This window comes from Eriocheir sinensis, chromosome 57 (assembly GCF_024679095.1).
Source record: "Eriocheir sinensis breed Jianghai 21 chromosome 57, ASM2467909v1, whole genome shotgun sequence".
NCBI classification, from domain to species: Eukaryota; Metazoa; Arthropoda; class Malacostraca; order Decapoda; family Varunidae; genus Eriocheir; species Eriocheir sinensis.
Genome location: NC_066565.1, coordinates 2,570,637 through 2,598,355, shown reverse-complemented (window position 1 = coordinate 2,598,355; position 27,719 = coordinate 2,570,637). Strand labels below are relative to the sequence as shown.

The following is a 27,719-nucleotide window of genomic DNA, read 5'->3' as shown; positions in this document are numbered from 1 at the left end:
TAAATACGGTAAAGGGAAGCCATGTTGAGGGCGGCGAGGAATCGATCACCAGCCAGACGAGTATAAACAAAAATGGCCGCCAGGAAGTTCACAACGGAGGGTGAGAAATGTTGTCCTTTTTGGATTTTTCTCTCATTTATACGCCTTCCTCACCTGTGCCTGCCTCTGTCATATAACTTTAATCCTTCCTGCTACTAATGGTATGGGGGTAATTAAGATAGCGAGGGTATTTAGTGAGAAAACAAGTGATAAAAGGCTAGGTTATGTCAGGGAAGGGAAGGGAGGCAGGCCGATAATTTTGTCCTTTTTGGCTTTTTCTCACCTTTATGCGCCTTCCTCACCTGTGCCTTCCTTCCTCAAATAACCTTAATCCTTCCTGCTACTTTTGGTATGGGGGTAATTAAGATAGCAAGGGTATTTAATGAGAAAACAAGTGATTAAATAGTAGGTCGTCAAGGAAAGGTCTGATAGGTAGGCTGAAAATTTTGTCCTTTTTTGCTTTTTCTCTCATTTATACGCCTTCCTAACCTGTGCCTTCCAACCTCAAATAACCTTAATCCTTCCTGCTACTTTTGGTATGGGGGTAATTAAGATAGCGAGGGTATTTAGTGAGAAAACAAGTGATGAAAGGCTAGGCTATGTCAGGGAAGGGAAGGGAGGCAGGCCGATAATTTTGTCCTTTTTGCATTTTTCTCTCATTTATACGCCTTCCTCACCTGTGCCTTCCTTCCTCAAATAACCTTAATCCTTCCTGCTACTAATGGTATGGGGGTAATTAAGATAGCGAGGGTATTTAATGAGAAAACAAGTGATGAAATAGTAGGTCGTCAAGGAAAGGTCTGATAGGTAGGCTGAGAATTTTGTCCTTTTTTGCTTTTTCTCTCATTTATACGCCTTCCTCATCCGTGCCTTCCTTCCTCAAATAACCTTAATCCTTCCTGCTACTAATGGTATGGGGGTAATTAAGATAGCGAGGGTATTTAATGAGAAAACAAGTGATTAAATGCCTGGTCATCTCGGGGAGTTCACAACAGAGGGTGATATATTTTGTCCTTTTTGGATTTTTCTCTCATTTATACGCCTTCCTCACCTGTGCCTTCCAATCTCAAATAACCTTAATCCTTCCTGCTACTAATGGTATGGGGGTAGTTAAGATAGCGAGGGTATTTAATGAGAAAACAAGTGATTAAATAGTAGGTCGTCAAGGAAAGGTCTGATAGGTAGGCTGAGAATTTTGACCTTTTTTGCTTTTTCTCTCATTTATACGCCTTCCTCACCTGTGCCTTCCAACCTCAAATAACCTTAATCCTTCCTGCTACTAATGGTATGGCGGTAATTAACATAGCGAGGGTATTTAGTGAGAAAACAAGTGATGAAATGTTAGGTCATGTCAGGGAAAGGAAGGAAGGGAAGGAGGCTGAGAATTTGGAGATAGTTACCTGACCTGACCTGACCTGACCTGACCTGTTCATTTCACCTGTATCTAACCTGCGTACTTACCTGTCGAAGGATTACTGGGTTGGTATTCCCTGGACATTGCACAGGTATAAGGTAGGTGAGCGAGAGTTTGGTATTTCTCTAGAATCACACCCAACTCACTCCACAAGTTGACATCATATTGTTCTGGTAGATTTAAATGCGCTAATCATCGCTCTGGTAATTGATTCCATGGCAGACTACTTATTACTGGGATGTTGAATGTTCAAGAGGTGATAGGCCTATAATGTAGTATTGTTGGGTTATGCTGTGGTAGGGATTATAAGAGACTTTCCCTTTTCACATTCGCTATTTCTAAAGGTCAAAGAAGGGGGTCAGTTGGGTTCTAATGAGTGTTTCTGTAGGTTCACGGTACAGAGGAAGGGTCACACTACCACCGGGGTCATAAAACTACCCCTGGAAATGCCCACAACTCCTACGAAAGCCTTGTCAAATGTGTGTTTCTTAGGTTCACGGTACAGAGGAAGGGTCACACTACCACCTGGGTCATATAACTACCCCTGGAAATGCTCAGGACTCCTATAAAAGCCTTGTCAAATGCGTGTTTCTTAGGTTCACGGTACAGAGGAAGGGTCACACTACCACCAAGGTCATAAAACTACCCCTGGAAATGCCCACAACTCCTATGAAAGCCTTGTCAAATGTGTTTTTCTTAGGTTCGTGGTACAGAGGAAGGGTCACACTACCACCAGGGTCATAAAACTACCCCTGGAAATGCCCACAACTCCTATGAAAGCCTTGTCAAATGTGTGTTTCTTAGGTTCGTGGTACAGAGGAAGGGTCACACTACCACCAGGGCCATATAACTACCCCTGGAAATGCCCATAACACCTACGAAAGCCTTGTCAAATGTGTGTTTCTTAGGTTCACGGTACAGAGGAAGGGTCACACTACCACCAGGGTCATATAACTACCCCTGGAAATGCCCACAACTCCTACGAAAGCCTTGTCAAATGTGTGTTTCTTAGGTTCACGGTACAGAGGAAGGGTCACACTACCACCTGGGTCATATAACTACCCCTGGAAATGCCCACAACTCCTACGAAAGCCTTGTCAAATGTGTGTTTCTTAGGTTCACGGTACAGAAGAAGGGTCACACTACCACCAGGGTCATATATCTACCCCTGGAAATGCCCACAACTCCTATGAAAGCCTTGTCAAATGTGTGTTTCTTAGGTTCATGGTACAGAGGAAGGGTCACACTACCACCTGGGTCATATAACTACCCCTGGAAATGCCCACAACTCCTATGAAAGCCTTGTCAAATGTGTGTTTCTTAGGTTCACGGTACAGAGGAAGGGTCACACTACCACCAGGGTCATATAACTACCCCTGGAAATGCCCACAACTCCTATGAAAGCCTTGTCAAATGTGTGTTTCTTAGGTTCACGGTACAGAGGAAGGGTCACACTACCACCAGGGTCATAAAACTACCCCTGGAAATGCCCACAACTCCTACGAAAGCCTTGTCAAATGTGTGTTTCTTAGGTTCACGGTACAGAGGAAGGGTCACACTACCACCAGGGTCATATAACTACCCCTGGAAATGCCCACAACTCCTACGAAAGCCTTGTCAAATGTGTGTTTCTTAGGTTCATGGTACAGAAGAAGGGTCATATATCTACCCCTGGAAATGCCCACAACTCCTATGAAAGCCTTGTCAAATGTGTGTTTCTTAGGTTCATGGTACAGAGGAAGGGTCACACTACCACTGGGGTCATAAAACTACCCCTGGAAATGCCCACGACTCCTATGAAAGCCTTGTCAAATGTGTGTTTCTTAGGTTCATGGTACAGAGGAAGGGTCACACTACCACTGGGGTCATAAAACTACCCCTGGAAATGCCCACAACTCCTACGAAAGCCTTGTCAAATGTGTGTTTCTTAGGTTCACGGCACAGAGGAAGGGTCATAAAACTACCCCTGGAAATGCCCACAACTCCTACGAAAGCCTTGTCAAATGTGTGTTTCTTAGGTTCACGGTACAGAGGAAGGGTCACACTACCACCAGGGTCATAAAACTACCCCTGGAAATGCCCACGACTCCTACGAAAGCCTTGTCAAATATGTGTTCTTGGGCTGTGGGATGCCTCATAATACGACGCTAAGAGTCTCTCGCACACTACTCTCTCCTCCCTGATGTTCGCCCTTCACATGTCTTCCTACATACGCCATTTTCAGATCGAGCGGAGATAGAAAAGCCTGCTACTCACCGCGCCCACAACAGACAAAAGTGAAGAGTGGCCGAGAGAGAGGCCAATTTAGGGTGGCGATTTGCGGCCCCCTCTGGATAAAAATATATTGCTAACTTTTTATTCTCCTCCCCACAGATTTGGAGGCACACATCCAGGAGATCCAAAACAAAAAGGCGGGACTCAAGAATGGCGCGCCGCAGCCAGGAGGCGGCGGCGGCGGTGGCGGTGGCGGGGGGGAGGGCCAGACCAAGGAGGGGGAGCGGGTGAGGCTGGACGGGGGCGGCTACTTCGACAGCGACATCTACGACATCTCCAACGGCAACAAATACGCCAACTATGTGGAGTCGATCGGCGTGGATGACCTCGACGTGAGTGGATTTTTATTTATTTATTTATTTTTAGTTTTATTTACGTTTTTCATGGATTTTTTTCTACTCCATTTTCTGGTTTTATTATTTTTCATTTTTATTTAATTTTTCAACTTCGTATATTTCCTATATATACATTATTTATTTATTTTTATTTATTTATTTATTTTTTAGTTTTATTTACGTTTTTCATGGATTTTTTTCTTCTCTGTTTTCTGGTTTTATTATTTTTCATTTTTATTTAATTTTTCAACTTCGTATTTTTCCTATATATTTATTTGTTGATACTACATTATTTATTTTTATTTATTTATTTATTTATTTTTTTTTTTTTATTTACGTTTTTCATGCATTTTTTTTGTACTCTGTTTTCTGGTTTTATTATTTTTCATTTTTATTTAATTTTTCAACTTCGTATTTTTCCTATATATTTATTTGTTGATACTACATTATTTATTTTTATTTATTTATTTATTTATGTATGTTTTTTTTTGTGTGTGTGTGTGTGTGTGTGCGTGTGTGTGTAATTATATCATGTCTCGGCTAGTCGGAAATCCATGTAATTCCTTTTTTTTATTGATGTTTTATGAGTTGCTATTTTATACCCACTCTTTTTGGGGGGGTGGGGGGGAGGGGGGGGATGTATTTCATAATTAGGCTTCTCTTTCTTGATACTGTTTCCATTTATTAATATATTTTTTTGTGTACCATATATCAATGTATTTTACCCATATTTTTCATTGATTGGTTGAAGGGGTAGATATAACTCTGTGTGTGTGTGTGTGTGTGTGTGTGTGTGTGTATGTGTGTGTGTGTGTGTGTGTGTGTGTGTGTGTGTGTGTTGGTTCATTCCCAGGTCACTATCAGGAGGCGGAAGACAGGGTAAGGGTTTTCTATTCAACTATCTATATGTTCGTTCACTCCTGTTTTTTTTTTTTGTATTCTTTGTTTGTTTGTTATTAACTTTTCACTATTTTTCATACTTGTTTTTTGTTTATTTTATTTTTTTCAACTTAATTTTTTCCTATTCATTCATTCTATTCATTTATTTATCTGTTTCAGGAGGAGGAGGACGATGGGGGGACAACGCTGGGGAAGAAGGGCGGAGCTTACACAGCGCCTCAACTCTTCCTCAATGAAATGGTGCGTGTCGGATCCATCGCAAGATCATTCACTTCCTTACTACACAGATTCAGAATTGAGTCATATATTGAAATACACATCACCCCTAAGGCCCATCCAGACTCGGAGATCACCCTAGCTCACCTCACATCACATCAAACTAACATAAGCTCTCCGTCACATCATCACCTCACCCAAACACAATCTATCATATCATATCAATCCCCGCCTCACCTCCTCTCACCTCCCGCCCCTTCCGCAGGTTGACAAAGACCACGACCCCATGGCACAATACAAGCGCCCCACCATCGCTGACCGGGAGGATGAGTACCGGGCACGGCGCATCATGCAAGTCATCTCCCCCGAGCGCCTTGACCCCTTTGCCGACGGTAGGTAACGGCCGGCCCCCGCGCCCCCTAGTCTGGGGTGCACTGGTTGGTCTCTCATCCGGAGTGTGTTGCTGCTTTCTCATGTGGCTGTGAGCGGCGCGCGGTCACCCCCTCACCCCCGCACCTCACCCCGGAAGACTCTCACCTCAATACGAACCGATACTTTTTTTTTTAAACGCATATTTTCGTTTTTATTATTATTTTTTCTCTGGTGAGGCCGCAGGGGTTGGCCGCGCGCCGTGGTGTGAGTGTAGAGCGTGGATGCCCATTTTTTATCATAAGAGGACGGGAACATTCACCATACCATCACCAGTAGGCAATAAAGACAGACAGATATAGAGAGAGGAGAGACAGGTATAAGTCATGTTTCTGTAGCCAGTCAGCCAGTCAGGTGTTGTTGTCTCTTGTGTCATTTTTTCCGTCATATAAGTTTGGGTACAGACTGTGGCTTAGGCTGAAGCAGAAGGGAGGGAGCGAGAGAGGGAGAGAGTGACTGAGTGAGAGAGAGAGAGTGAGAGAGAGAGAGGACCCTAAAGGTGTTCTATTTCAAGCAGAGAGAATGAAAGAGTGAAATGGAGAGAGGGAGAAGAAAAAACAGAGTGGAGGGATGATTAAAGATGAGAGAAAGAGAGAGAGAACCAAGACAGCCTACCCCACTACCTCCCTCTGCTCGGTGTAAGCCATGGAGGTAGAATTGGTGGAGTCAACATCATTAAGTGAATCCTCCTGAGCTGTCATTTTTACGGCCAGGTGTCAGGTGTTGTGAGGTCAGGCTCCCTCTTAATGGGTTCGGCCAGGCTCGCCCACCCCCATCTCTTGCCCGTAAATTTAACAGTTCATCGACTTCACCTCAATGAATGGGGCTGTGTCCACTCCACGAATTCTTCCTCCATGGTGTAAACAAACAGACGGCCAGCCACAGCAGTAGTAGCCACAAGAACAGCAAACACAAAAGAACAACAACAGCAACAACAACAGCATTCATCGTCAGCAACGCACTCATCAACCACTACTAATGTCAAATCTGTTTTCTTCCCCCCTGCGGAGTGAGCCAGCCATCACCTGCCAAGTCTCAGCGAAAAGAGCCTCAGTCGCACACTAGGGGGATATGTAGACACTGGTAGGGGGCAGAGGGGGAGGGTAGGGGGACTTGGATGGAGGGAGACATTGAGGGCATGTTAGATTCAGACACTGGTAGGGGACAGAGGGTGAGGGTCAGGGGAGATGTTGAGGGCATGTTAGATTCAGACACTGGTAGGGGCAGAGGGTGAGGTAGGGGACTTGGATGGAGGGAGGCGTTGAGGGCATGTTAGATTCAGACACTGGTAGGGGCAGAGGGTGAGGGTAGGGGACTTGGATGGAGGGAGAGATTGAGGGCATGTTAGATTCAGACACTGGTAGGGGACAGAGGGTGAGAGGGTCAGGGGGAGACGTTGAGGGCATGTTAGATTCAGACACTGGTAGGGGACAGAGGGGGAGGGTCAGAGGGACTTGGATGGAGGGAGACGTTGAGGGCATGTTAGATTCAGACACTGGTAGGGGACAGAGGGTGAGGGTCAGGGGGAGACGTTGAGGGCATGTTAGATTCAGACACTGGTAGGGGGCAGAGGGTGAGGGTAGGGGGACTTGGATGGAGGGAGACGTTGAGGGCATGTTAGATTCAGACACTGGTAGGGGGCAGAGGGGGAGGGTAGGGGGACTTGGATGGAGGGAGACGTTGAGGGCATGTTAGATTCAGACACTGGTAGGGGGCAGAGGGTGAGGGTAGGGGGACTTGGATGGAGGGAGATGTTGAGGGCATGTTAGATTCAGACACTGGTAGGGGGCAGGGGGGGAGGGTCAGAGGGACTTGGATGGAGGGAGACGTTGAGGGCATGTTAGATTCAGACACTGGTAGGGGACAGAGGGTGAGGGTCAGGGGGAGACGTTGAGGGCATGTTAGATTCAGACACTGGTAGGGGACAGAGGGCGAGGGTCAGGGGGAGACGTTGAGGGCATGTTAGATTCAGACACTGGTAGGGGACAGAGGGTGAGAGGGTCAGGGGGAGACGTTGAGGGCATGTTAGATTCAGACACTGGTAGGGGACAGAGGGGGAGGGTCAGGGGGAGATGTTGAGGGCATGTTAGATTCAGACACTGGTAGGGGGCAGAGAGGGTGAGGTAGGGGACTTGGAGGGAGACGTTGAGGGCATGTTAGATTCAGACACTGGTAGGGGGCAGGGGGGGAGGGTCAGAGGGACTTGGATGGAGGGAGACGTTGAGGGCATGTTAGATTCAGACACTGGTAGGGGGCAGAGGGTGAGAGGGTGTTAGATTCAGACACTGGTAGGGGACAGAGGGGGAGGGTCAGGGGAACTTAGATAGGAGGGCGAGGAACTTTGATTGGGTGTAGAATATGTGGTTAGCTGGACTGATAAGGTGGATAGATTTAGAGTAAGTTAGGATAGGATAGGTCTTTGATAGGGGGTTGAAGGTTAGGCGAACTTTGATTGGATAGAGAAATTGAGGGGAAGATAGATTTGGTTTTAGTTGGGTTTCAGAAGTTCAGGGCATTAGGTGAGGTTACAATGAGACTAAACTTTTTTGGAGTGCAGAAAGTTTACCCAAGTTAGGTTTGGTAAAGGTCGAGCTAGACTTTAATAAGGGTAAGAGGTTCAGGATTAACCCAGTAGCAGCGATGGGCCAAATTTGTGGCTTTACCGTGTAGCAGCGACGGGCCAAATTTGTGGCTTTACCGTGTAGCAGCGACGGGCCAAATTTGTGGCTTTACCATGTAGCAGCGACGGGCCAAATTTGTGCCATGATTTAAACCCCCCAAAATAGATGATACAGAATCTGATCACAAATGCTTTGATATATATTATTAAACGGTTTGTGTGAGCGATGATTCTTTCTCATTTTTCTCGCTTGGAGGGACCATTAAGAAACACAATCCCCTGCTGCTACCGGGTTAAGTAGATTTTGAAAAGTTGCAGAAATTCAAAATAGATTAGGTCAGGATGAAACTAGACTCTGAGTTGACTAGACTGCTAATCTTGGTGTATGAAAACTAGGTAAAGACAGGAATATATACACAGCTAGGCTAACTCATACTGATTTCGGGAAGGCATCGAAATCAAGTGTTAAAGATTTGATTCAGTCCTAGAAAAAGTAAATAAATAGATTGGTCAGGAATATTAGGTTAACATAGCATTGCAGTCTTCAGAAGTTAAGTTACTGAGTCTGAAATTATTAGCAAGGGAATGGTAGGAAATAGAAGAGATAAAATAGCAGGATAAACAATAATAGGAAAGAGAATTACAGGGGAAAAGATTGTCATAGGAATTAGAATAGGAGAGACGCAATCACGGTTATAGGAAAGATAGACAGGAAGGAGAGAAGAAGGGAATGGGGGTGAGGAGAAGAAGAAGATAGGGAAAAGAAAACAGCTGATGAAGGGAGGAGGAGGAACAGAAATTGAGACAGAGAGACAAACGATAGAGAAAGGAAGGAAGGAAGGGAGGAGGTGGGAGATGGAGAAGGAGGCAGAGGAAGGAAGGAGGAGGAGGAGAAAAAGAAAGACAAAATGAGGTTCCAGGTAAAAAACGGAGGGAAGAGGGAGACAGAGAGATAGGAGAAACAGATAGGAAAGAAAGATGAGGAGAAGAGAAAAGAGGAAACGGAGAAATCCCAACTCCTCCTCCTCCTCCAACTCCTACAGTTTCCTCTACTACTACTACTACTACTACTATTTCATTATGTGTGTGTGTCGTATGAAAGTTACTACAGAAAGCCACTAATCACCACAGATTATTTCTAGGGGTTCTTCCTTCTTGACTAAAGGATGCGGCAGCTAAGAGTTAAAAGCTACAACGCGCTCACGTACGTATAAGACATCCATCCTGAGTCCATGTCAGCCTGTAGGTGTTCGTTGCTTCATTCTCTCCTTCAGGCTCTTACTGATAGTGTTCTTGTGCTCTGCCAGGCGGGGGCGGGCGCTGCAAACCTAACCTAACCCACGGCGTCGGTTGGATTTTAGTCTGGATGCTGATACCGGGTTCTACTTAGTCTAGGGTTGATGATGATATTGGGTTCTACTTAGTCTAGGGTTGATGATGATATTGGGTTTTACTTAGTCTAGGGTTGATGCTGATATCGGGTTTTACTTAGTCTAGGGTTGATGCTGATATTGGGTTTTACTTAGTCTAGGGTTGATGCTGATATTGGGTTTTACTTAGTCTAGGGTTGATGCTGATATTGGGTTTTACTTAGTCTAGGTTTGATGCTGATATCGGGTTTTACTTAGTCTAGGGTTGATGCTGATATCGGGTTTTACTTAGTCTAGGTTTGATGCTGATATTGGGTTTTACTTAGTCTGGGTTTGATGCTGATATTGGGTTTTACTTAGTCTAGGGTTGATGCTGATATTGGGTTTTATTTAGTCTAGGTTTGATGCTGATATTGGGTTTTACTTAGTCTAGGGTTGATGCTGATATTGGGTTTTACTTAGTCTAGGGTTGATGCTGATATTGGGTTTTACTTAGTCTAGGGTTGATGCTGATATTGGGTTTTACTTAGTCTAGGTTTGATGCTGATATTGGGTTTTACTTAGTCTAGGGTTGATGCTGATATTGGGTTTTATTTAGTCTAGGTTTGATGCTGATATTGGGTTTTACTTAGTCTAGGGTTGATGCTGATACTGGGTTTTACTTAGTCTAGGGTTGATGCTGATATTGGGTTTTACTTAGTCTAGGGTTGATGCTGATATTGGGTTTTACTTAGTCTAGGGTTGATGCTGATATCGGGTTTTACTTAGTCTAGGGTTGATGCTGATACTGGGTTTTACTTAGTCTAGGGTTGATGCTGATATTGGGTTTTACTTAGTCTAGGGTTGATGCTGATATTGGGTTTTACTTAGTCTAGGGTTGATGCTGATATTGGGTTTTACTTAGTCTAGGGTTGATGCTGATACTGGGTTTTACTTAGTCTAGGGTTGATGCTGATACCTGGTTCTACTTAGTCTAGGGTTGATGCTGATACTGGGTTTTACTTAGTCTAGGGTTGATGCTGATACTGGGTTTTACTTAGTCTAGGGTTGATGCTGATATTGGGTTTTACTTAGTCTAGGGTTGATGCTGATATTGGGTTTTACTTAGTCTAGGGTTGATGCTGATATTGGGTTTTACTTAGTCTAGGGTTGATGCTGATACCTGGTTCTACTTAGTCTAGGGTTGATGCTGATACTGGGTTTTACTTAGTCTAGGGTTGATGCTGATACTGGGTTTTACTTAGTCTAGGGTTGATGCTGATATTGGGTTTTACTTAGTCTAGGTTTGATGCTGATATTGGGTTTTACTTAGTCTAGGGTTGATGCTGATACTGGGTTTTACTTAGTCTAGGGTTGATGCTGATACTGGGTTTTACTTAGTCTAGGGTTGATGCTGATACCGGGTTCTACTTAGTCTAGGGTTGATGCTGATACTGGGTTTTACTTAGTCTAGGGTTGATGCTGATACTGGGTTTTACTTAGTCTAGGGTTGATGCTGATACTGGGTTTTACTTAGTCTAGGGTTGATGCTGATATTGGGTTTTACTTAGTCTAGGGTTGATGCTGATATTGGGTTTTACTTAGTCTAGGGTTGATGCTGATACTGGGTTTTACTTAGTCTAGGGTTGATGCTGATATTGGGTTTTACTTAGTCTAGGGTTGATGCTGATACCGGGTTCTACTTAGTCTAGGGTTGATGATGATATTGGGTTTTACTTAGTCTAGGGTTGATGCTGATATTGGGTTTTACTTAGTCTAGGGTTGATGATGATATTGGGTTTTACTTAGTCTAGGGTTGATGCTGATACTGGGTTTTACTTAGTCTAGGGTTGATGCTGATACCGGGTTCTACTTAGTCTAGGGTTGATGATGATATTGGGTTTTACTTAGTCTAGGGTTGATGCTGATATTGGGTTTTACTTAGTCTAGGGTTGATGATGATATTGGGTTTTACTTAGTCTAGGGTTGATGCTGATATTGGGTTTTACTTAGTCTAGGGTTGATGCTGATACTGGGTTTAGTCTAGGGTTGATGCTGATATTGGGGTTTACTTAGTCTAGGGTTGATGCTGATATTGGGTTTTACTTAGTCTAGGTTGATGCTGATGGTTCTACTTAGTCTAGGGTTGATGCTGATATTGGGTTTTACTTAGTCTAGGTTCGATGCTGATATTGGGTTTTACTTAGTCTAGGTTTGATGCTTAGTCTAGGTTTGATGCTGATACTGGGTTTTATTTAGTCTAGGTTTGATGCTGATATTGGGTTTTACTTAGTCTAGGGTTGATGCTGATACTGGGTTTACTTAGTGGTTGATGCTGATATTGGGTTTTACTTAGTCTAGGTTGATGCTGATATTGTTTTACTTAGTCTAGGGTTGATGCTGATATTGGGTTTACTTAGTCTAGGGTTGATGCTGATGCTTAGTCTAGGGTTGATGCTGATATTGGGTTTTACTTAGTCTAGGTTTGATGCTGATATTGGGTTTTACTTAGTCTAGGGTTGATGCTGATATTGGGTTTTACTTAGTCTAGGTTTGATGCTGATATTGGGTTTTACTTAGTCTAGGGTTGATGATGATATTTGTTTTTAATAATACTAGGTTTGATGCTGATATTGGGTTTTACTTAGTCTAGGGTTGATGCTGATATTGGGTTTTACTTAGTCTAGGTTTGATGCTGATATTGGGTTTTACTTAGTCTAGGGTTGATGCTGATATTGGGTTTTACTTAGTCTAGGTTTGATGCTGATATTGGGTTTTATTTAGTCTAGGTTCGATGCTGATACTGGGTTTTATTTAGTCTAGGTTCGATGCTGATATTGGGTTTTACTTAGTCTAGGGTTGTGTTTTCCATGATTAAATGTCACGAAATCGTCCTTAAGTATCTGTTCAGGATAATTATGTGTTTGTTTACCCTTCTGGCTAACACTAGGCCTTTTTTTTTTCTCTTTTTTTTACATGAAACGATGCAGCTCAAGGGCAAGAAAAAGAGTGAAAAAAAAGGTCCGCTACTCGCTGCTCCCACAAAAAGCATATTACTATTAACTCATTATTATACATGCATATACATTTTACACATACATACCATTAACATTGGTATTAATCGGGGGTTGTGTCCCGTCTCCTGGGGTCTGTTCCCTTCTCCTATAATTCCTTCCCCTTCTGTCTCTCTCCGGCATACGACCACAGATGTTGCGCCGACTAAACCAAACTTTCCAACCCTTAACATTACAAATACTGTCACCTCAAGTTTATCATTCACAACGATTATATATTTATTTACTCTTCTGGCTAAGTAATAGATATAATTATAGTACATGAGCAGATAGTGATGATTTCTTACCTCTTAATTACAAAGAAAATCACCCTTTGTTAATCATGTCCCCCGTATCCTCCCAAAATTGACCCCTCTTTCGGCCACCTCGTTGGAATCTTTTTACGAGCAGCGAGTAGCGGGCTTATTTATATTATTGTTTCCTTTTTTTGTGCCCTTGAGCTGCCTCCTTCGTTGTAAAAAATAAATTACTCTTATGACTAGCTAGGTTACAATGAGATTAAACTTTTTTGGAGTGCAGAAAGTTTACCCAAGTTAGGTTTGGTAAAGGTCGAGCTAGACTTTGATGAGGGTAAGAGGTTTAGCCTATTATTAATTAACTTGCCTACCAAAAAATGAGTGTCTGGTAACTCATTCAATACAGACATGGCTTTATTTATCCAGTATAGCTAAGTACGGGATATAACTTTACGGTGATGCATTTCAAACTCCGTCATTACAAAGCGTATCACCCAGAGCTTACTAGGCCTATGTAACGGCTTCCAGGATTAAAACAAACTTGTGCTGGGGTTCATGTTTGCAGTGCTTGGCCGTGCTTAGAGATACAGATGTTTATAATTATCATAGAGTTATTGTTTTAAGTCATTGTGTTTAAATATTTCAATGCCTAATGGTACACTTTTGTCTTTTGAGAGAGAGAGAGAGAGAGAGCACAAAGGAGTTGTTTTATGATGAAATGTTCCTATATAATCCCTTTTGTTGTCATTGCTGTTATTGTTTACATGAGCCAGGAGTGATTTGTGTTACTAAACCATCATTGTTTGTTTGTTTATTTTTCATCGTCTTAAAAATCATCTCTTTGTTTGTTTATTCATCTTTCATCGTCTTAAAAATCATCTCTTTGTTTGTTTATTTTTCATCGTCTTAAAAATCATCTCTTTGTTTGTTTGTTTATTTTTCATTGTCTTAAAAATCATCTCTTTGTTTGTTTATTTTTCATCGTCTTAAAAATCATCTCTTTGTTTGTTTATTTTTCATCGTCTTAAAAATCATCTCTTTGTTTGTTTGTTTATTTTTCATCGTCTTAAAAATCATCTCTTTGTTTGTTTATTTTTCATCGTCTTAAAAATCATCTCTTTGTTTGTTTGTTTATTTTTCATCGTCTTAAAAATCATCTCTTTGTTTGTTTGTTTATTTTTCATCGTCTTAAAAATCATCTCTTTGTTTGTTTATTTTTCATCGTCTTAAAAATCATCTCTTTGTTTGTTTATTTTTCATCGTCTTAAAAATCATCTCTTTGTTTGTTTATTTTTCATCGTCTTAAAAATCATCTCTTTGTTTGTTTGTTTATTTTTCATCGTCTTAAAAATCATCTCTTTGTTTGTTTATTTTTCATTGTCTTAAAAATCATCTCTTTGTTTGTTTATTTTTCATGGTCTTAAAAATCATCTCTTTGTTTGTTTATTTATTTTTCATCGTCTTAAAAATCATCTCTTTGTTTGTTTATTTTTCATGGTCTTAAAAATCATCTCTTTGTTTGTTTATTTATTTTTCATCGTCTTAAAAATCATCTCTTTGTTTGTTTATTTTTCATCGTCTTAAAAATCATCTCTTTGTTTATTTTTCATTGTCTTAAAAATCATCTCTTTGTTTGTTTATTTTTCATCGTCTTAAAAATCATCTCTTTGTTTGTTTATACATTTTTCATCGTCTTAAAAATCATCTCTTTCTTTGTTTATTTTTCATCGTCTTAAAAATCATCTTTGTTTGTTTATTTTTCATTGTCTTAAAAATCATCTTTGTTTGTTTATTTTTCATCGTCTTAAAAATCATCTCTTTGTTTGTTTATTTTTCATCGTCTTAAAAATCATCTCTTTGTTTGTTTATTTATTTTTCATCGTCTTAAAAATCATCTCTTTGTTTGCTTATTTTTCATCGTCTTAAAAATCATCTCTTTGTTTGTTTATTTTTCATCGTCTTAAAAATCACCTCTTTGTTTGTTTATTTATTTTTCATCGTCTTAAAAATCATCTCTTTGTTTATTTATTTTTCATCGTCTTAAAAATCATCTCTTTGTTTGTTTATTTTTCATCGTCTTAAAAATCATCTCTTTGTTTGTTTATTTTTCATCGTCTTAAAAATCATCTCTTTGTTTGTTTATATATTTTTCATCGTCTTAAAAATCATCTCTTTGTTTGTTTATTCATCTTTCATCGTCTTAAAAATCATCTCTTTGTTTGTTTGTTTATTTTTCATCGTCTTAAAAATCATCTCTTTGTTTGTTTATTTTTCATCGTCTTAAAAATCATCTCTTTGTTTGTTTATTTTTCATTGTCTTAAAAATCATCTCTTTGTTTGTTTATTTTTCATCGTCTTAAAAATCATCTCTTTGTTTGTTTATTAATTTTTCATCGTCTTAAAAATCATCTCTTTGTTTGTTTATTTTTCATCGTCTTAAAAATCATCTCTTTGTTTGTTTATTTTTCATCGTCTTAAAAATCATCTCTTTGTTTGTTTATTTTTCATCGTCTTAAAAATCATCTCTTTGTTTGTTTATTTTTCATCGTCTTAAAAATCATCTCTTTGTTTGTTTATTTTTCATCGTCTTAAAAATCATCTCTTTGTTTGTTTATTTTTCATTGTCTTAAAAATCACCTCTTTGTTTGTTTATTTTTCATCGTCTTAAAAATCATCTCTTTGTTTGTTTATTTTTCATCGTCTTAAAAATCATCTCTTTGTTTGTTTATTTTTCATCGTCTTAAAAATCATCTCTTTGTTTGTTTATTTTTCATCGTCTTAAAAATCATCTCTTTGTTTGTTTATTTTTCATCGTCTTAAAAATCATCTCTTTGTTTGTTTATTTTTCATCGTCTTAAAAATCATCTCTTTGTTTGTTTATTCATCGTCTTAAAAATCATCTCTTTGTTTGTTTGTTTATTTTTCATCGTCTTAAAAATCATCTCTTGTTTGTTTATTTTTCATCGTCTTAAAAATCATCTCTTTGTTTGTTTATTTTTCATCGTCTTAAAAATCATCTCTTTGTTTGTTTATTTTTCATCGTCTTAAAAATCATCTCTTTGTTTGTTTATTTTTCATCGTCTTAAAAATCATCTCTTTGTTTGTTTATTTTTCATCGTCTTAAAAATCATCTCTTTGTTTATTTATTTTTCATCGTCTTAAAAATCATCTCTTTGTTTGTTTATTTATTTTTCATCGTCTTAAAAATCATCTCTTTGTTTGTTTATTTTTCATCGTCTTAAAAATCATCTCTTTGTTTGTTTATTCATCTTTCATCGTCTTAAAAATCATCTCTTTGTTTGTTTATTTTTCATCATCTTAAAAATCATCTCTTTGTTTGTTTATTTTTCATGGTCTTAAAAATCATCTCTTTGTTTGTTTATTTTTCATCGTCTTAAAAATCATCCCTTGTCATCCTCTTCCTCCTTCACGGCTTTTTATTTTTTATACATTCACCATCTTCATCATCATCCTCTCCTCTTGTTTTACTTCTCCTGTTTATTCTCCTCCTTCATTCTCCTTCACCTCCTCATCATCTTCCTTAATTTATCTTCATTTCTGTTTAATTTCCTTTCATTCATCTCTTCCTCCTCCTCCTCCTCCTCCTCCTCTTCTGTCACTTATTTCACTGTGTCCTTTTTTTAGCTTCATTTTATCCTCATCATCTCTTCCTCCTCCTCCTCCTCCTCCTCCTCCTCCTCTTCTGTCACTTATTTCACTATGCCCTTTTTTTTAGCTTCATTTTATCCTCATCATCTCTTCCTCCTCCTCCTCCTCCTCCTCTTCTGTCACTTATTTCACTATGTCCTTTTTCTAGCTTCACCTCTATCCTCTTCCTCCTCTTCCTCCTCCTCCTCCTCCTCCTCTTTCATTACCCATTTCACTATCTCAGCCATGTCTCATTAATGTTTTTGTTTTGTTTTTTTAATTCTCCATCTCCGCTAACAAACTCGTAACATGGTCTTCATTACTGATATTTGATTTCCTTTTCTGCTTTGTACGCCCACACACGCACTCACGCACGCACTCACTCTTTCACACACTCCTTAAATGTCTTCCTATATCCTTCATGCTTCATTATTGTTTTATTTTCTTTCATTTATATTCATTGCCATTTGATTTACTTTTTCTGTTTTGTTTGCTCACACACACACACACACACGCACGCACACACGCACGCACTCTTTCTCATACTCACCTTAATGCACTGTTTTCATGTCCTGTATCCTTCATGTCATTTTTTTATTTATTTTCCTTCATTTTTATTCATCAACTCTAATCTCACTCTCACACACTCACTCACCCATACCTACTTGCCCTATCGTTTATTTATTTTCATTTTTTTACTCATCTCCGTCACCCGCAAATTCACTCCCTGGCTCCATCAAAGGTTGTTCTTGGAAGAGGCAGAAGCCCCCTCCTCCTACCTCTTCCCTTAGCTGGCAGACTTACCAACATGGACTCAGGAGTATCAATCTAACCTAGTCTTAAGGCCAACAAAGAGAGAGATAGAGAGAGATAGCTTGTAAGAGAGAGAGAGAGAGACTTGTTTGCTCCTCTCGTATAAGTTAGTTAAAAGGCTATTGTTGTTTTCGTTCTTGTTCTTTTCTCTGGTGACCCTCTCAGCCTAAAAAAAAGAGATATATTAGGTGTTGTTTTATAATTTTTTCATAGATCAACTTTTTACTGTGTGTTTACTTTCACTCACTTAACTATGCTACTTCTACTACTACTACTACTACTACTACTAACTCTACTTTATACTAACTAGCAAACTATGGCACTTCAAATATGTTTAGTGTACTTATAAAACATCAAGTATTAATCTGTTTTCTTCACCCTGTACAAGATTGTTCCCTCTAACTCACTTCTGTGCTGTCCAACTTCCTAATGCAAGAGTTGGATAGTTTCTTCATTCTTTCATCCCTTTCAAGTTTCAACGTTTTCCCTGCCTGTAGACTTCTTCTGACACTTGACTTTTCTCTCTCGAGCTCATCCCTGTGCTGTCCAATTTCCTAATGCAAGAGTTAACCATTATCTGCATTCTTTCATCTCTATGCTGTCCAACTAATTATTGCAAGAGTTAACCAGCTTCTTCATTCTTTCATCCCTGTGCTGTCTAACTTCCTGATGCAAGAGTTAACCAGTTCTTTCATCCCTGTGCTGTTAAACTTTCTAATGCAAGACTTAACCAGCATCCTCATTCTTTCATTCCTGTGCTGTCCAACTTCCTGATGCAAGAGTTAACCAGCATCCTCATTCTTTCATCCCTGTGCTGTCTAACTTCCTGATGCAAGAGTTAACCAGCATCCTCATTCTTTCATTCCTGTGCTGTCCAACTTCCTGATGCAAGAGTTAACCAGCATCCTCATTCTTTCATCCCTGTGCTGTCTAACTTCCTGATGCAAGAGTTAACCAGCATCCCCACTCTTTCATCCCTGTGCTGTCCAACTCCCTGATGCAAGAGTTAACCAGCATCCTCACTCTTTCATCCCTGTGCTGTCCAATTTCCTTCTGCGAGAGTTAACCAGCATCCTCACTCTTTCATCCCTGTGCTGTCCAACTTCCTTATGCAAGAGTTAACCAGCATCCTCACTCTTTCATCCCTGTGCTGTCCAACTTCCTTATGCAAGAGTTAACCAGCATCCTCACTCTTTCATCCCTGTGCTGTCCAACTTCCTTATGCAAGAGTTAACCAGCATCCTCACTCTTTCATCCCTGTGCTGTCCAACTCCCTGATGCAAGAGTTAACCAGCATCCTCACTCTTTCATCCCTGTGCTGTCCAACTTCCTTATGCAAGAGTTAACCAGCATCCTCACTCTTTCATCCCATTCCCTGGCAGACTCTGGAACAGCCCTCATGTATATTAGCAGACAGTGACAGTTGTACTTTTTATTATTTTTTGTACAGGTCGAGAGGGTTGCCCACACCTAGTCCTCCTTTTTTTACCTATAGACACATCCTCAATTTCTTACTTAGCCAGACATCAGATTGAGAAGAAATAAACTAAATACAGGAACTTTTGAGCCTGTTAGTAATGGGTGTGGGGGGGAGATAGAGATAGAGATAGAGAGTGCAGGTGTAGGTGGAGTGGTGCGGGTGTGTGGTCATGTGTGCCGGGACTGACAGCAGGTGTGTGTGTGTCTTGCAGGAGGAAAGACGCCGGACATGAACGCGCGAACGTACGCCCACATCATGCAGGAGGCTCGGCTCAAGGGGGAGGAGGCCTTGGTGAGTGGGCCCGTCAGGTGTTTGTGTTATATTCTATTTTATTTCATTTTTTGTTGCTCAGTCTGTTTGGTCTGTGCCGTGATATATTACTGTGTGTGTTTGTCTGTTAGCAGTGTACAGTTCCTTTTCTAACCCCCTCTCCCCTTTCCCTCCCCTCCCGGCCCACAGATCCGCAAGACCATGGCGGAGCGGTCCAAGGAGGGCACGCTGCAGGTGGTGTCCAATGGTGACCAGCCCAAGGCCGCCCCAAGGAAGCGCGGGCGCTGGGACCAGACAGCCGATGAGACACCACAGCCCAAGAAGAAGTCCACGTGGGAGGCGGAGACGCCCTCCGTGGCACGCTGGGATGAAACACCCGGCCGGGCCAAGGGCGGCGAGACCCCCGGGGCCACGCCAGGCCAGAGCACCCGCATGTGGGACGCCACACCGGGCCACGCCACGCCCGGCCACGAGACACCCGGCCACGACAAGCAAACCCCCTCGGCGCGCCGCAACAGGTGGGACGAGACACCCAAGACAGACCGCGGCGAGACCCCCGGCCACAACAGCGGCTGGGCCGAAACTCCTCGCACAGACCGTGGCGCAGGCGACCCCATCCAGGAGACCCCGACACCCAGCGCCAGCAAGCGGCGGTCACGCTGGGACGAGACCCCGGCCGCCCAGACCCCCGTGGCCACCCCCTCGGGGGCCATGACCCCCTCCACGCCCCACACACCCAGCATGACACCCGGCATGATGACCCCGGGCGGCATCACGCCCGGCGGCACCACCCCCGTGGGCCCCAAGGCCATCGGCATGGCCACGCCCTCGCCCGGCCAGCTGGTCAACATGACGCCGGAGCAGATCCACGCCTTTCGCTGGGAGCGCGAGATTGACGAGCGCAACAGACCCATGACGGATGAGGAGCTGGACTCCCTCTTCCCGCCGGGCTACGAGATCCTGCCACCACCGCAGGGCTACGTGCCCATCCGCACACCAGCCCGCAAGCTGACGGCCACACCCACGCCCATGGCTGGCACGCCCCAGGGCTTCTACATGCAGAAGGAGGGCAGCACACCACGCCATGACGACTCCCAGCCCAAGGGCAACCTGCCGCTGCTCAAGCCCGAGGACGCGCAGTACTTCGACAAGCTGCTGCAGGACGTGGACGAGGAGAGCCTCAGCCCTGAGGAGCAGAAGGAACGCAAGATTATGAAGCTGCTGCTCAAGATCAAGAACGGCACGCCCCCCATGCGTAAGGCAGCGCTGCGCCAGATCACAGACAAGGCGCGGGAGTTTGGCGCCGGGCCGCTCTTCAACCAGATCCTGCCGCTGCTCATGTCCCCCACGCTGGAGGACCAGGAGCGCCACTTGCTGGTCAAGGTCATCGACCGCGTGCTGTACAAGCTGGACGACCTGGTGCGCCCCTACGTGCACAAGATCCTGGTGGTGATCGAGCCGCTGCTCATCGATGAGGACTACTACGCCCGCGTGGAGGGCCGCGAGATCATCAGTAACTTGGCCAAGGCCGCCGGCCTGGCCACCATGATCTCCACCATGCGACCGGACATTGACAACATTGATGAGTACGTGCGTAACACCACGGCGCGTGCCTTTGCCGTGGTGGCGTCCGCGCTGGGCATCCCCTCCCTGCTGCCCTTCCTCAAGGCGGTGTGCAAGAGCAAGAAGTCCTGGCAGGCGCGCCACACCGGCATCAAGATCGTGCAGCAGATCGCCATCCTGATGGGCTGCGCCATCCTGCCCCACCTGCGCTCCCTGGTGGAGATCATCGAGCACGGCCTGGTGGACGAGCAGCAGAAGGTGCGCACCATCACTGCCCTGGCCCTGGCTGCCCTGGCTGAGGCTGCCACACCCTACGGTATCGAGAGCTTCGATTCGGTGCTCAAGCCGCTGTGGCGCGGCATCCGGCAGCACCGCGGCAAGGGCCTGGCCGCCTTCCTCAAGGCCATCGGCTACCTCATCCCCCTGATGGACGGCGAGTACGCCGACTACTACACGCGTGAGGTGATGCTGATCCTGATCCGAGAGTTCCAGAGTCCCGACGAGGAGATGAAGAAGATCGTGCTGAAGGTGGTGAAGCAGTGCTGCGCCACGGACGGCGTGGAGCCCGGCTACATCAAGGAGGAGATCCTGCCACACTTCTTCAAGCACTTCTGGAACCACCGCATGGCCCTGGACCGCCGCAACTACCGGCAGCTGGTGGACACCACGGTGGAGATCGCCAACAAGGTGGGCACCTCGGAGATCGTCAACCGCATCGTGGACGACCTCAAGGACGAGAACGAGCAGTACCGCAAGATGGTGATGGAGACCATCGAGAAGATCATGGCCAACCTGGGCGCCGCAGACATCGACTCCAGGCTGGAGGAGCAGCTGATCGACGGCATCCTGTACGCCTTCCAGGAGCAGACCACCGAGGACGTGGTCATGCTCAACGGCTTCGGCACCATCGTCAACGCCCTGGGCTCCCGCGTCAAGGCCTACCTGCCCCAGATCTGCGGCACCATCCTGTGGCGCCTCAACAACAAGTCCGCCAAGGTGCGCCAGCAGGCGGCCGACCTCATCTCCCGCATCGCCGTGGTGATGAAGACCTGCCAGGAGGAGAAGCTGATGGGCCACCTGGGCGTGGTGCTGTACGAGTACCTGGGGGAGGAGTACCCCGAGGTGCTGGGCTCCATCCTGGGCGCCCTCAAGGGCATCGTCAACGTCATCGGCATGCACAAGATGAACCCGCCCATCAAGGACCTGCTGCCGCGCCTCACACCCATCCTCAAGAACAGGCACGAGAAGGTGCAGGAGAACTGCATCGACCTGGTGGGCCGCATCGCCGACCGCGGCCCGGAGTACGTCAGCCCCCGGGAGTGGATGCGCATCTGCTTTGAGCTGCTGGAGCTGCTGAAGGCCCACAAGAAGGCCATCCGTCGCGCCACCGTCAACACCTTCGGCTACATCGCCAAGGCCATTGGCCCCCACGATGTGCTGGCCACGCTGCTCAACAACCTCAAGGTGCAGGAGCGCCAGAACCGTGTCTGCACCACCGTGGCCATCGCCATCGTGGCGGAGACCTGCTCGCCCTTCACCGTGCTGCCCGGCCTCATGAACGAGTACCGCGTGCCGGAGCTCAACGTGCAGAACGGCGTGCTCAAGTCCCTCTCCTTCCTCTTCGAGTACATCGGCGAGATGGGCAAAGACTACATCTATGCCGTCACCTCCCTGCTGGAGGACGCCCTCATGGACCGTGACCTGGTGCACCGGCAGACAGCCTGCGCCGCCATCAAGCACATGGCCATCGGCGTCTACGGCTTTGGCTGCGAGGACGCCATGATACACCTGCTCAACTACGTGTGGCCAAACATCTTCGAGACCTCGCCCCACCTGGTGCAGGCCTTCATGGACAGCATCGAGGGCCTGCGCGTCGCACTCGGCCCACAGAAGGTGAGTGTGTGCGCGCGTTTGTTTGGCATGTGTAGTGTCTTAGGGTCTTGATATCCAGGGTCATGTTTTGGGTTGTGCAGAGATGGGACAACACAAACTTACCTCAAATCCTTTTTTACTATAATTAGATAAACACACACACACACACACACACACACACATAGATACATAGATAGACATTCACTGACCATAACACATTTAGAATTCACTTTACAAACACACATCCTTACAAACACTCAAACTAACCACCTTCCACCTCCCCCCCCATCCACCCTTTACCTCCTCTAACCACCCTCCACTTCTCCCCATCCACAGATCCTCCAGTACGTGCTCCAAGGCCTCTTCCACCCAGCCCGGAAGGTTCGCGACGTCTACTGGAAAATCTACAACAACCTCTACATCGGGGCCCAGGATGCCTTAGTGGCCGGCTACCCGCGCATCAACAACATGGGGAACAATGTTTACAGCCGTGATGAGCTGGATGTGTTGCTCTAGGGTGGTGTGGTGTGTTGCGTGTGAGAGGGGTGGGGGGTGGAGGAGGAGCTGGGAGAGGTGATGTGTTGCGTAAGGGTTGAGATACAGGAGGTAGAAAGGTTTGAATGATGTCTGGTGTGTTGCGGGAGTGGAAGGTGGAGGTGGTGGAGTGGTATGGTCTAGTGTTGGGTGGAAGCATCTGTGTGTTACGAGGATGTGGATGTGTTGCGTGGATGACAAAGGAAAGGTATGGATGAGGTAGTGATATTAGTGTTGCATGGATGACCTGGGAAGAATATGGATGAGGTGGTTGTGTTGCTGAGTATTGCAAGAATGTTGGATGAAACGGTATGTCTGGGTTGTGGATGAAGGTGATTGTGTTGCACGGATGAGGTGTTTCAGCGGCGGATGTATGTGGGTGAGGTGCTGGTCTAGTTTTTGAAGGGGCTAAGACGTGTGTTGTTCTAGTGTTGCAAAGAAACGGGAGAAGGGGCCATCCGTTGTGTTGCATAGAGGGCGCAACACAAGGATACAAGTGTTGCGGGAGAAAATGGATGTGTCGTAGACTGCACGGAAGCAAGATTAAGTCTATTTGTGTTCCGATAGTAAGCACTCGCAACACAATGGGAGTTTTTCATAGTTCGGGCAGAGGACGCAACACTGATTTTGGAGTGTTGTGTTCGGAGGAGGAGAAGAAAGAAGAGGAAGAGGAGGAGGAGGAGGAGGACTAAGAGGAGGTGTTTGTGGATTAAATTCTATGGTTTTGATTTTGTGTTGTGTTGTGTTCGATGAATATCATTATTATTATTATTATTATTATTATTATTATTATTATTATTATTATTATTATTATTATTATTTTTATTTTTCACATTTTCCCTCCTGCTCCATCATTTTCTCTCCTTCCTTCTCTCTTCTCCTCCTCCTCCTCCTCCTCCTCCTCCTCCAATACCACATTTTATGACTTAAGTACAAACAGTTTTTTCTCTCCCTTCCTCCTCCTTTCCTCCTTTCCTCCCTCCGCTCTTCCCTCCCTCCTTCATTCCTCTTTGTATGTCTAAGTACAAATTTTCCTTCTCTCTTCTTCCTTCCTTCCTCCTCTTCTCCTCCCTTCCTTCCTTCCTCCTCTCTTCCTTCCTTCCATTCATCTGTTTTTTTTTTTTTTTTATAAGATATCCAATGATTCAGTCGCCTATATATTTTTTTTTAATTTCTCTTATAGCGTTGTTTATATATATCCTCGGCGTCATTTTTGTTATTTTTTTTTCTTTTGCGTCCATTTCATTGTTGTTTTTGTCATTTTTTCCGATTTTTTAATTTATTTATTTATTTTTTTTTTTTGTGGAAGTTCCTCGCAGGGTTTGTTTCCTTACTTTTTACTTATTTACTTTATTTTACTTAACTTACTTTACCGACACTAGTATTTTTAGGGGTGTAAATGTGTTTGCTTGGTTCTTATTTGTTGACTAGGCTATTATTATTATTATTATTATTATTATTATTATTATTATTATTATTATTATTATTATTATTATTATTTTTGGTGGTGGTTGAAATTATTGTATATTATCAAAAGAATTAAAATATATTACCACCCACTGCACTATTGTTTTAATGTTTTGCAAAATGTTAATATATCTCAAAAAACTGATTTATCACATTATTATTATTATTATTATTATTATTATTATTATTATTATTATAACAAGACAACATTCAACAATTTATTTTTTTCGATCTGGGCGTAAATTTTTGTTTTTATTATTTTTTTCAATCTGGGTGTAAATTTTTGGTTTTATTAATTTTTTCTTTCATTTCCGGTCATTTTTTTTCCCCCTTTAATATGTAAGTGATTATCATATTTCTCTTTCTTTGCAATCTTTATTTTTTTATTTTTTTATTTTTTTATTTTTTTCCACATCCGAGAGTCATGATTTTTTTTTTTTATTTCCGAGCCGTCGTTTCTTTGATTTCCGAGCGATTGTCATTTTTTCTTCCATTTCCGAGCGATTCTTTTCTCTCATTTCCAAGCGATTATTATTTTTCCTTGATTTCCGAGCGATTGTCATTTTTTCTTCCATTTCCGAGCGATTCTTTTCTCTCATTTCCAAGCGATCTATTATTTTTCCTTGATTTCCGAGCGATTGTCATTTTATCTTCCATTTCCGAGCGATTCTTTTCTCGTTTCCAAGTGATCTATTATTTTTCCTTGATTTCCGAGCGATTGTCATTTTATCTTCCATTTCCGAGCGATTCTTTTCTCTCATTTCCAAGCGATCTATTATTTTTCCTTGATTTCCGAGCGATTGTCATTTTTTCTTCCATTTCCGAGCGATTCTTTTCTCTCATTTCCAAGCGATCTATTATTTTTCCTTGATTTCCGAGCGATTGTCATTTTTTCTTCCATTTCCGAGCGATTCTTTTCTCTCATTTCCAAGCGATTATTATTTTTCCTTGATTTCCGAGCGATTGTTATTTTTTCTTCCATTTCCGAGCGATTTTTTCAATTTCTTACGATCATTTAGACTTTAATTATCACTGCGTTACTCTGTACATTTATAAGGCTGCGTAGGTGTTAGGGCCGTGTGTGTGTGTGCGTGTGTGTGCATGTGTGTGTGTGTGTGCGCGAGAGTTAACTAGCCAGGATGTGTGTGTGTGTGTGTACATTTTGATTTACTTTCACATACACACACACACACACGCACACACACACATAGAAGCTTTTGTCACCCTTGGATGTTTGGGACAAAGGAAATATTAAAAAAAGAAGGAAAATAAGAATAGTTTGTAATTCTTGAATGAAGTACAAGTGTTTCACCAGTCTTGTTTTCATTATCCTTGGTGAATAACATAAGTATGCTATTAATATCTATGAGTTTTACGAGTGTAGTGATAGTTTGATAAGGCTTTGGTAGAGGTTGTGGGTGTTTGGTAAGGCTTTGGTAGAGGTGGTGGGTGTTTGGTAAGGCTTTGGTAGAGGCCGTGGGTGTTTGGTAAGGCTTTGGTAGAGGTTGTGGGTGTTTGGTAAGGCTTTGGTAGAGGTGGTGGGTGTTTGGTAAGGCTTTGGTGGAGGTTGTGGGTGTTTGGTAAGGCTTTGGTAGAGGTTATGGGTGTTTGGTAAGGCTTTGGTAGAGGTTATGGGTGTTTGGTAAGGCTTTGGTAGAGGTGGTGGGTGTTTGGTAAGGCTTTGGTAGAGGTTGTGGGTGTTTGGTAAGGCTTTGGTAGAGGTGGTGGGTGTTTGGTAAGGCTTTGGTAGAGGTTATGGGTGTTTGGTAAGGCTTTGGTAGAGGCCATGGGTGTTTGATAAGGCTTTGGTAGAGGCCGTGGGTGTTTGATAAGGCTTTCGTGGAGGTTGTGGGTGTTTGGTAAGGCTTTGGTAGAGGTGGTGGGTATTTGGTAAGGCTTTGGTAGAGGCCGTGGGTGTTTGGTAAGGCTTTGGTAGAGGTGGTGGGTGTTTGGTAAGGCTTTGGTAGAGGTGGTGGGTGTTTGGTAAGGCTTTGGTAGAGGCCGTGGGTGTTTGGTAAGGCTTTGGTAGAGGCCGTGGGTGTTTGGTAAGGCTTTGGTAGAGGTTGTGGGTGTTTGATAAGGCTTTGGTAGAGGTTGTGGGTGTTTGGTAAGGCTTTGGTAGAGGTTGTGGGTGTTTGATAAGGCTTTGGTAGAGGTTGTGGGTGTTTGGTAAGGCTTTGGTAGAGGTTGTGGGTGTTTGATAAGGCTTTGGTAGAGGTTGTGGGTGTTTGGTAAGGCTTTGGTAGAGGTGGTGGGTGTTTGGTAAGGCTTTGGTAGAGGCCGTGGGTGTTTGGTAAGGCTTTGGTAGAGGCCGTGGGTGTTTGGTAAGGCTTTGGTAGAGGTGGTGGGTGTTTGATAAGGCTTTGGTAGAGGCCGTGGGTGTTTGGTAAGGCTTTGGTAGAGGCCGTGGGTGTTTAGTGAGCTTTGGTATAGGTGGTGGGTGTTTGATAAGGCTTTGGTAGAGGTGGTGGGTGTTTGATAAGGCTTTGGTAGAGGTGGTGGGTGTTTGATAAGGCTTTGGTAGAGGTGGTGGGTGTTTGGTAAGGCTTTGGTAGAGGTGGTGGGTGTTTGGTAAGGCTTTGGTAGAGGTGGTGGGTGTTTGATAAGGCTTTGGTAGATGGTGTAGGTGTTGGGTAAGGCTTTGGTAGAGGTTGTAGAGGGCTGGTAAGGCTTTCGTAGAGGGTGTGGGTGGTTGGTAAGGCTTTGGTAGAGCCGTGGGTGTTTAGTAAGGCTTTGGTAGAGGTGGTGGGTGTTTGGTAAGGCTTTGGTAGAGGTGGTGGGTGTTTGGTAAGGCTTTGGTAGAGGTGGTGGGTGTTTGGTAAGGCTTTGGTAGAGGTGGTGGGTGTTTGGTAAGGCTTTGGTAGAGGTGGTGGGTGTTTGGTAAGGCTTTGGTAGAGGTGGTGGGTGTTTGGTAAGGCTTTGGTAGAGGTGGTGGGTGTTTGGTAAGGCTTTGGTAGAGGTGGTGGGTGTTTGGTAAGGCTTTGGTAGAGGCCGTGGGTGTTTGGTAAGGCTTTGGTAGAGGTGGTGGGTGTTTGGTAAGGCTTTGGTAGAGGCCGTGGGTGTTTGGTAAGGCTTTGGTAGAGGCCGTGGGTGTTTGGTAAGGCTTTGGTAGAGGTGGTGGGTGTTTGGTAAGGCTTTGGTAGAGGTGGTGGGTGTTTGGTAAGGCTTTGGTAGAGGTGGTGGGTG

The 27,719-nt window shown here is 43.7% G+C and overlaps 1 protein-coding gene and 2 long non-coding RNA genes across 6 annotated transcripts; 2 read left to right on the top strand and 1 right to left on the bottom strand.

Annotated features, from left to right (window-relative positions):
• Positions 1-25,847, top strand: LOC126984561 (splicing factor 3B subunit 1-like). Its single transcript, XM_050838283.1, has 7 exons — positions 1-100; positions 3,827-4,059; positions 5,122-5,202; positions 5,444-5,570; positions 19,039-19,118; positions 19,287-22,553; positions 22,869-25,847. The coding sequence occupies exons 1-7, from the start codon at positions 73-75 to the stop codon at positions 23,046-23,048; spliced, it is 3,996 nt and encodes a 1,331-aa protein (XP_050694240.1). The 5' UTR covers positions 1-72; the 3' UTR covers positions 23,049-25,847.
• Positions 7,900-11,154, top strand: LOC126984565 (uncharacterized). The gene is made up of 4 exons (XR_007737075.1): positions 7,900-9,826; positions 10,031-10,132; positions 10,813-10,880; positions 11,017-11,154. It is a non-coding gene; the product is annotated as an uncharacterized LOC126984565 (long non-coding RNA).
• Positions 10,405-11,245, bottom strand: LOC126984566 (uncharacterized). Of its 4 annotated transcripts, none has more exons than XR_007737079.1 (3): positions 11,100-11,245; positions 10,590-10,759; positions 10,405-10,555 (listed from the first exon to the last, which is right to left on the bottom strand). It is a non-coding gene; the product is annotated as an uncharacterized LOC126984566 (long non-coding RNA). The 4 variants fall into 4 exon arrangements; XR_007737077.1 differs by having other exon boundaries at positions 11,066-11,211; XR_007737076.1 differs by having other exon boundaries at positions 11,032-11,171.
• Positions 25,848-27,719: the final 1,872 nt, after the last annotated feature.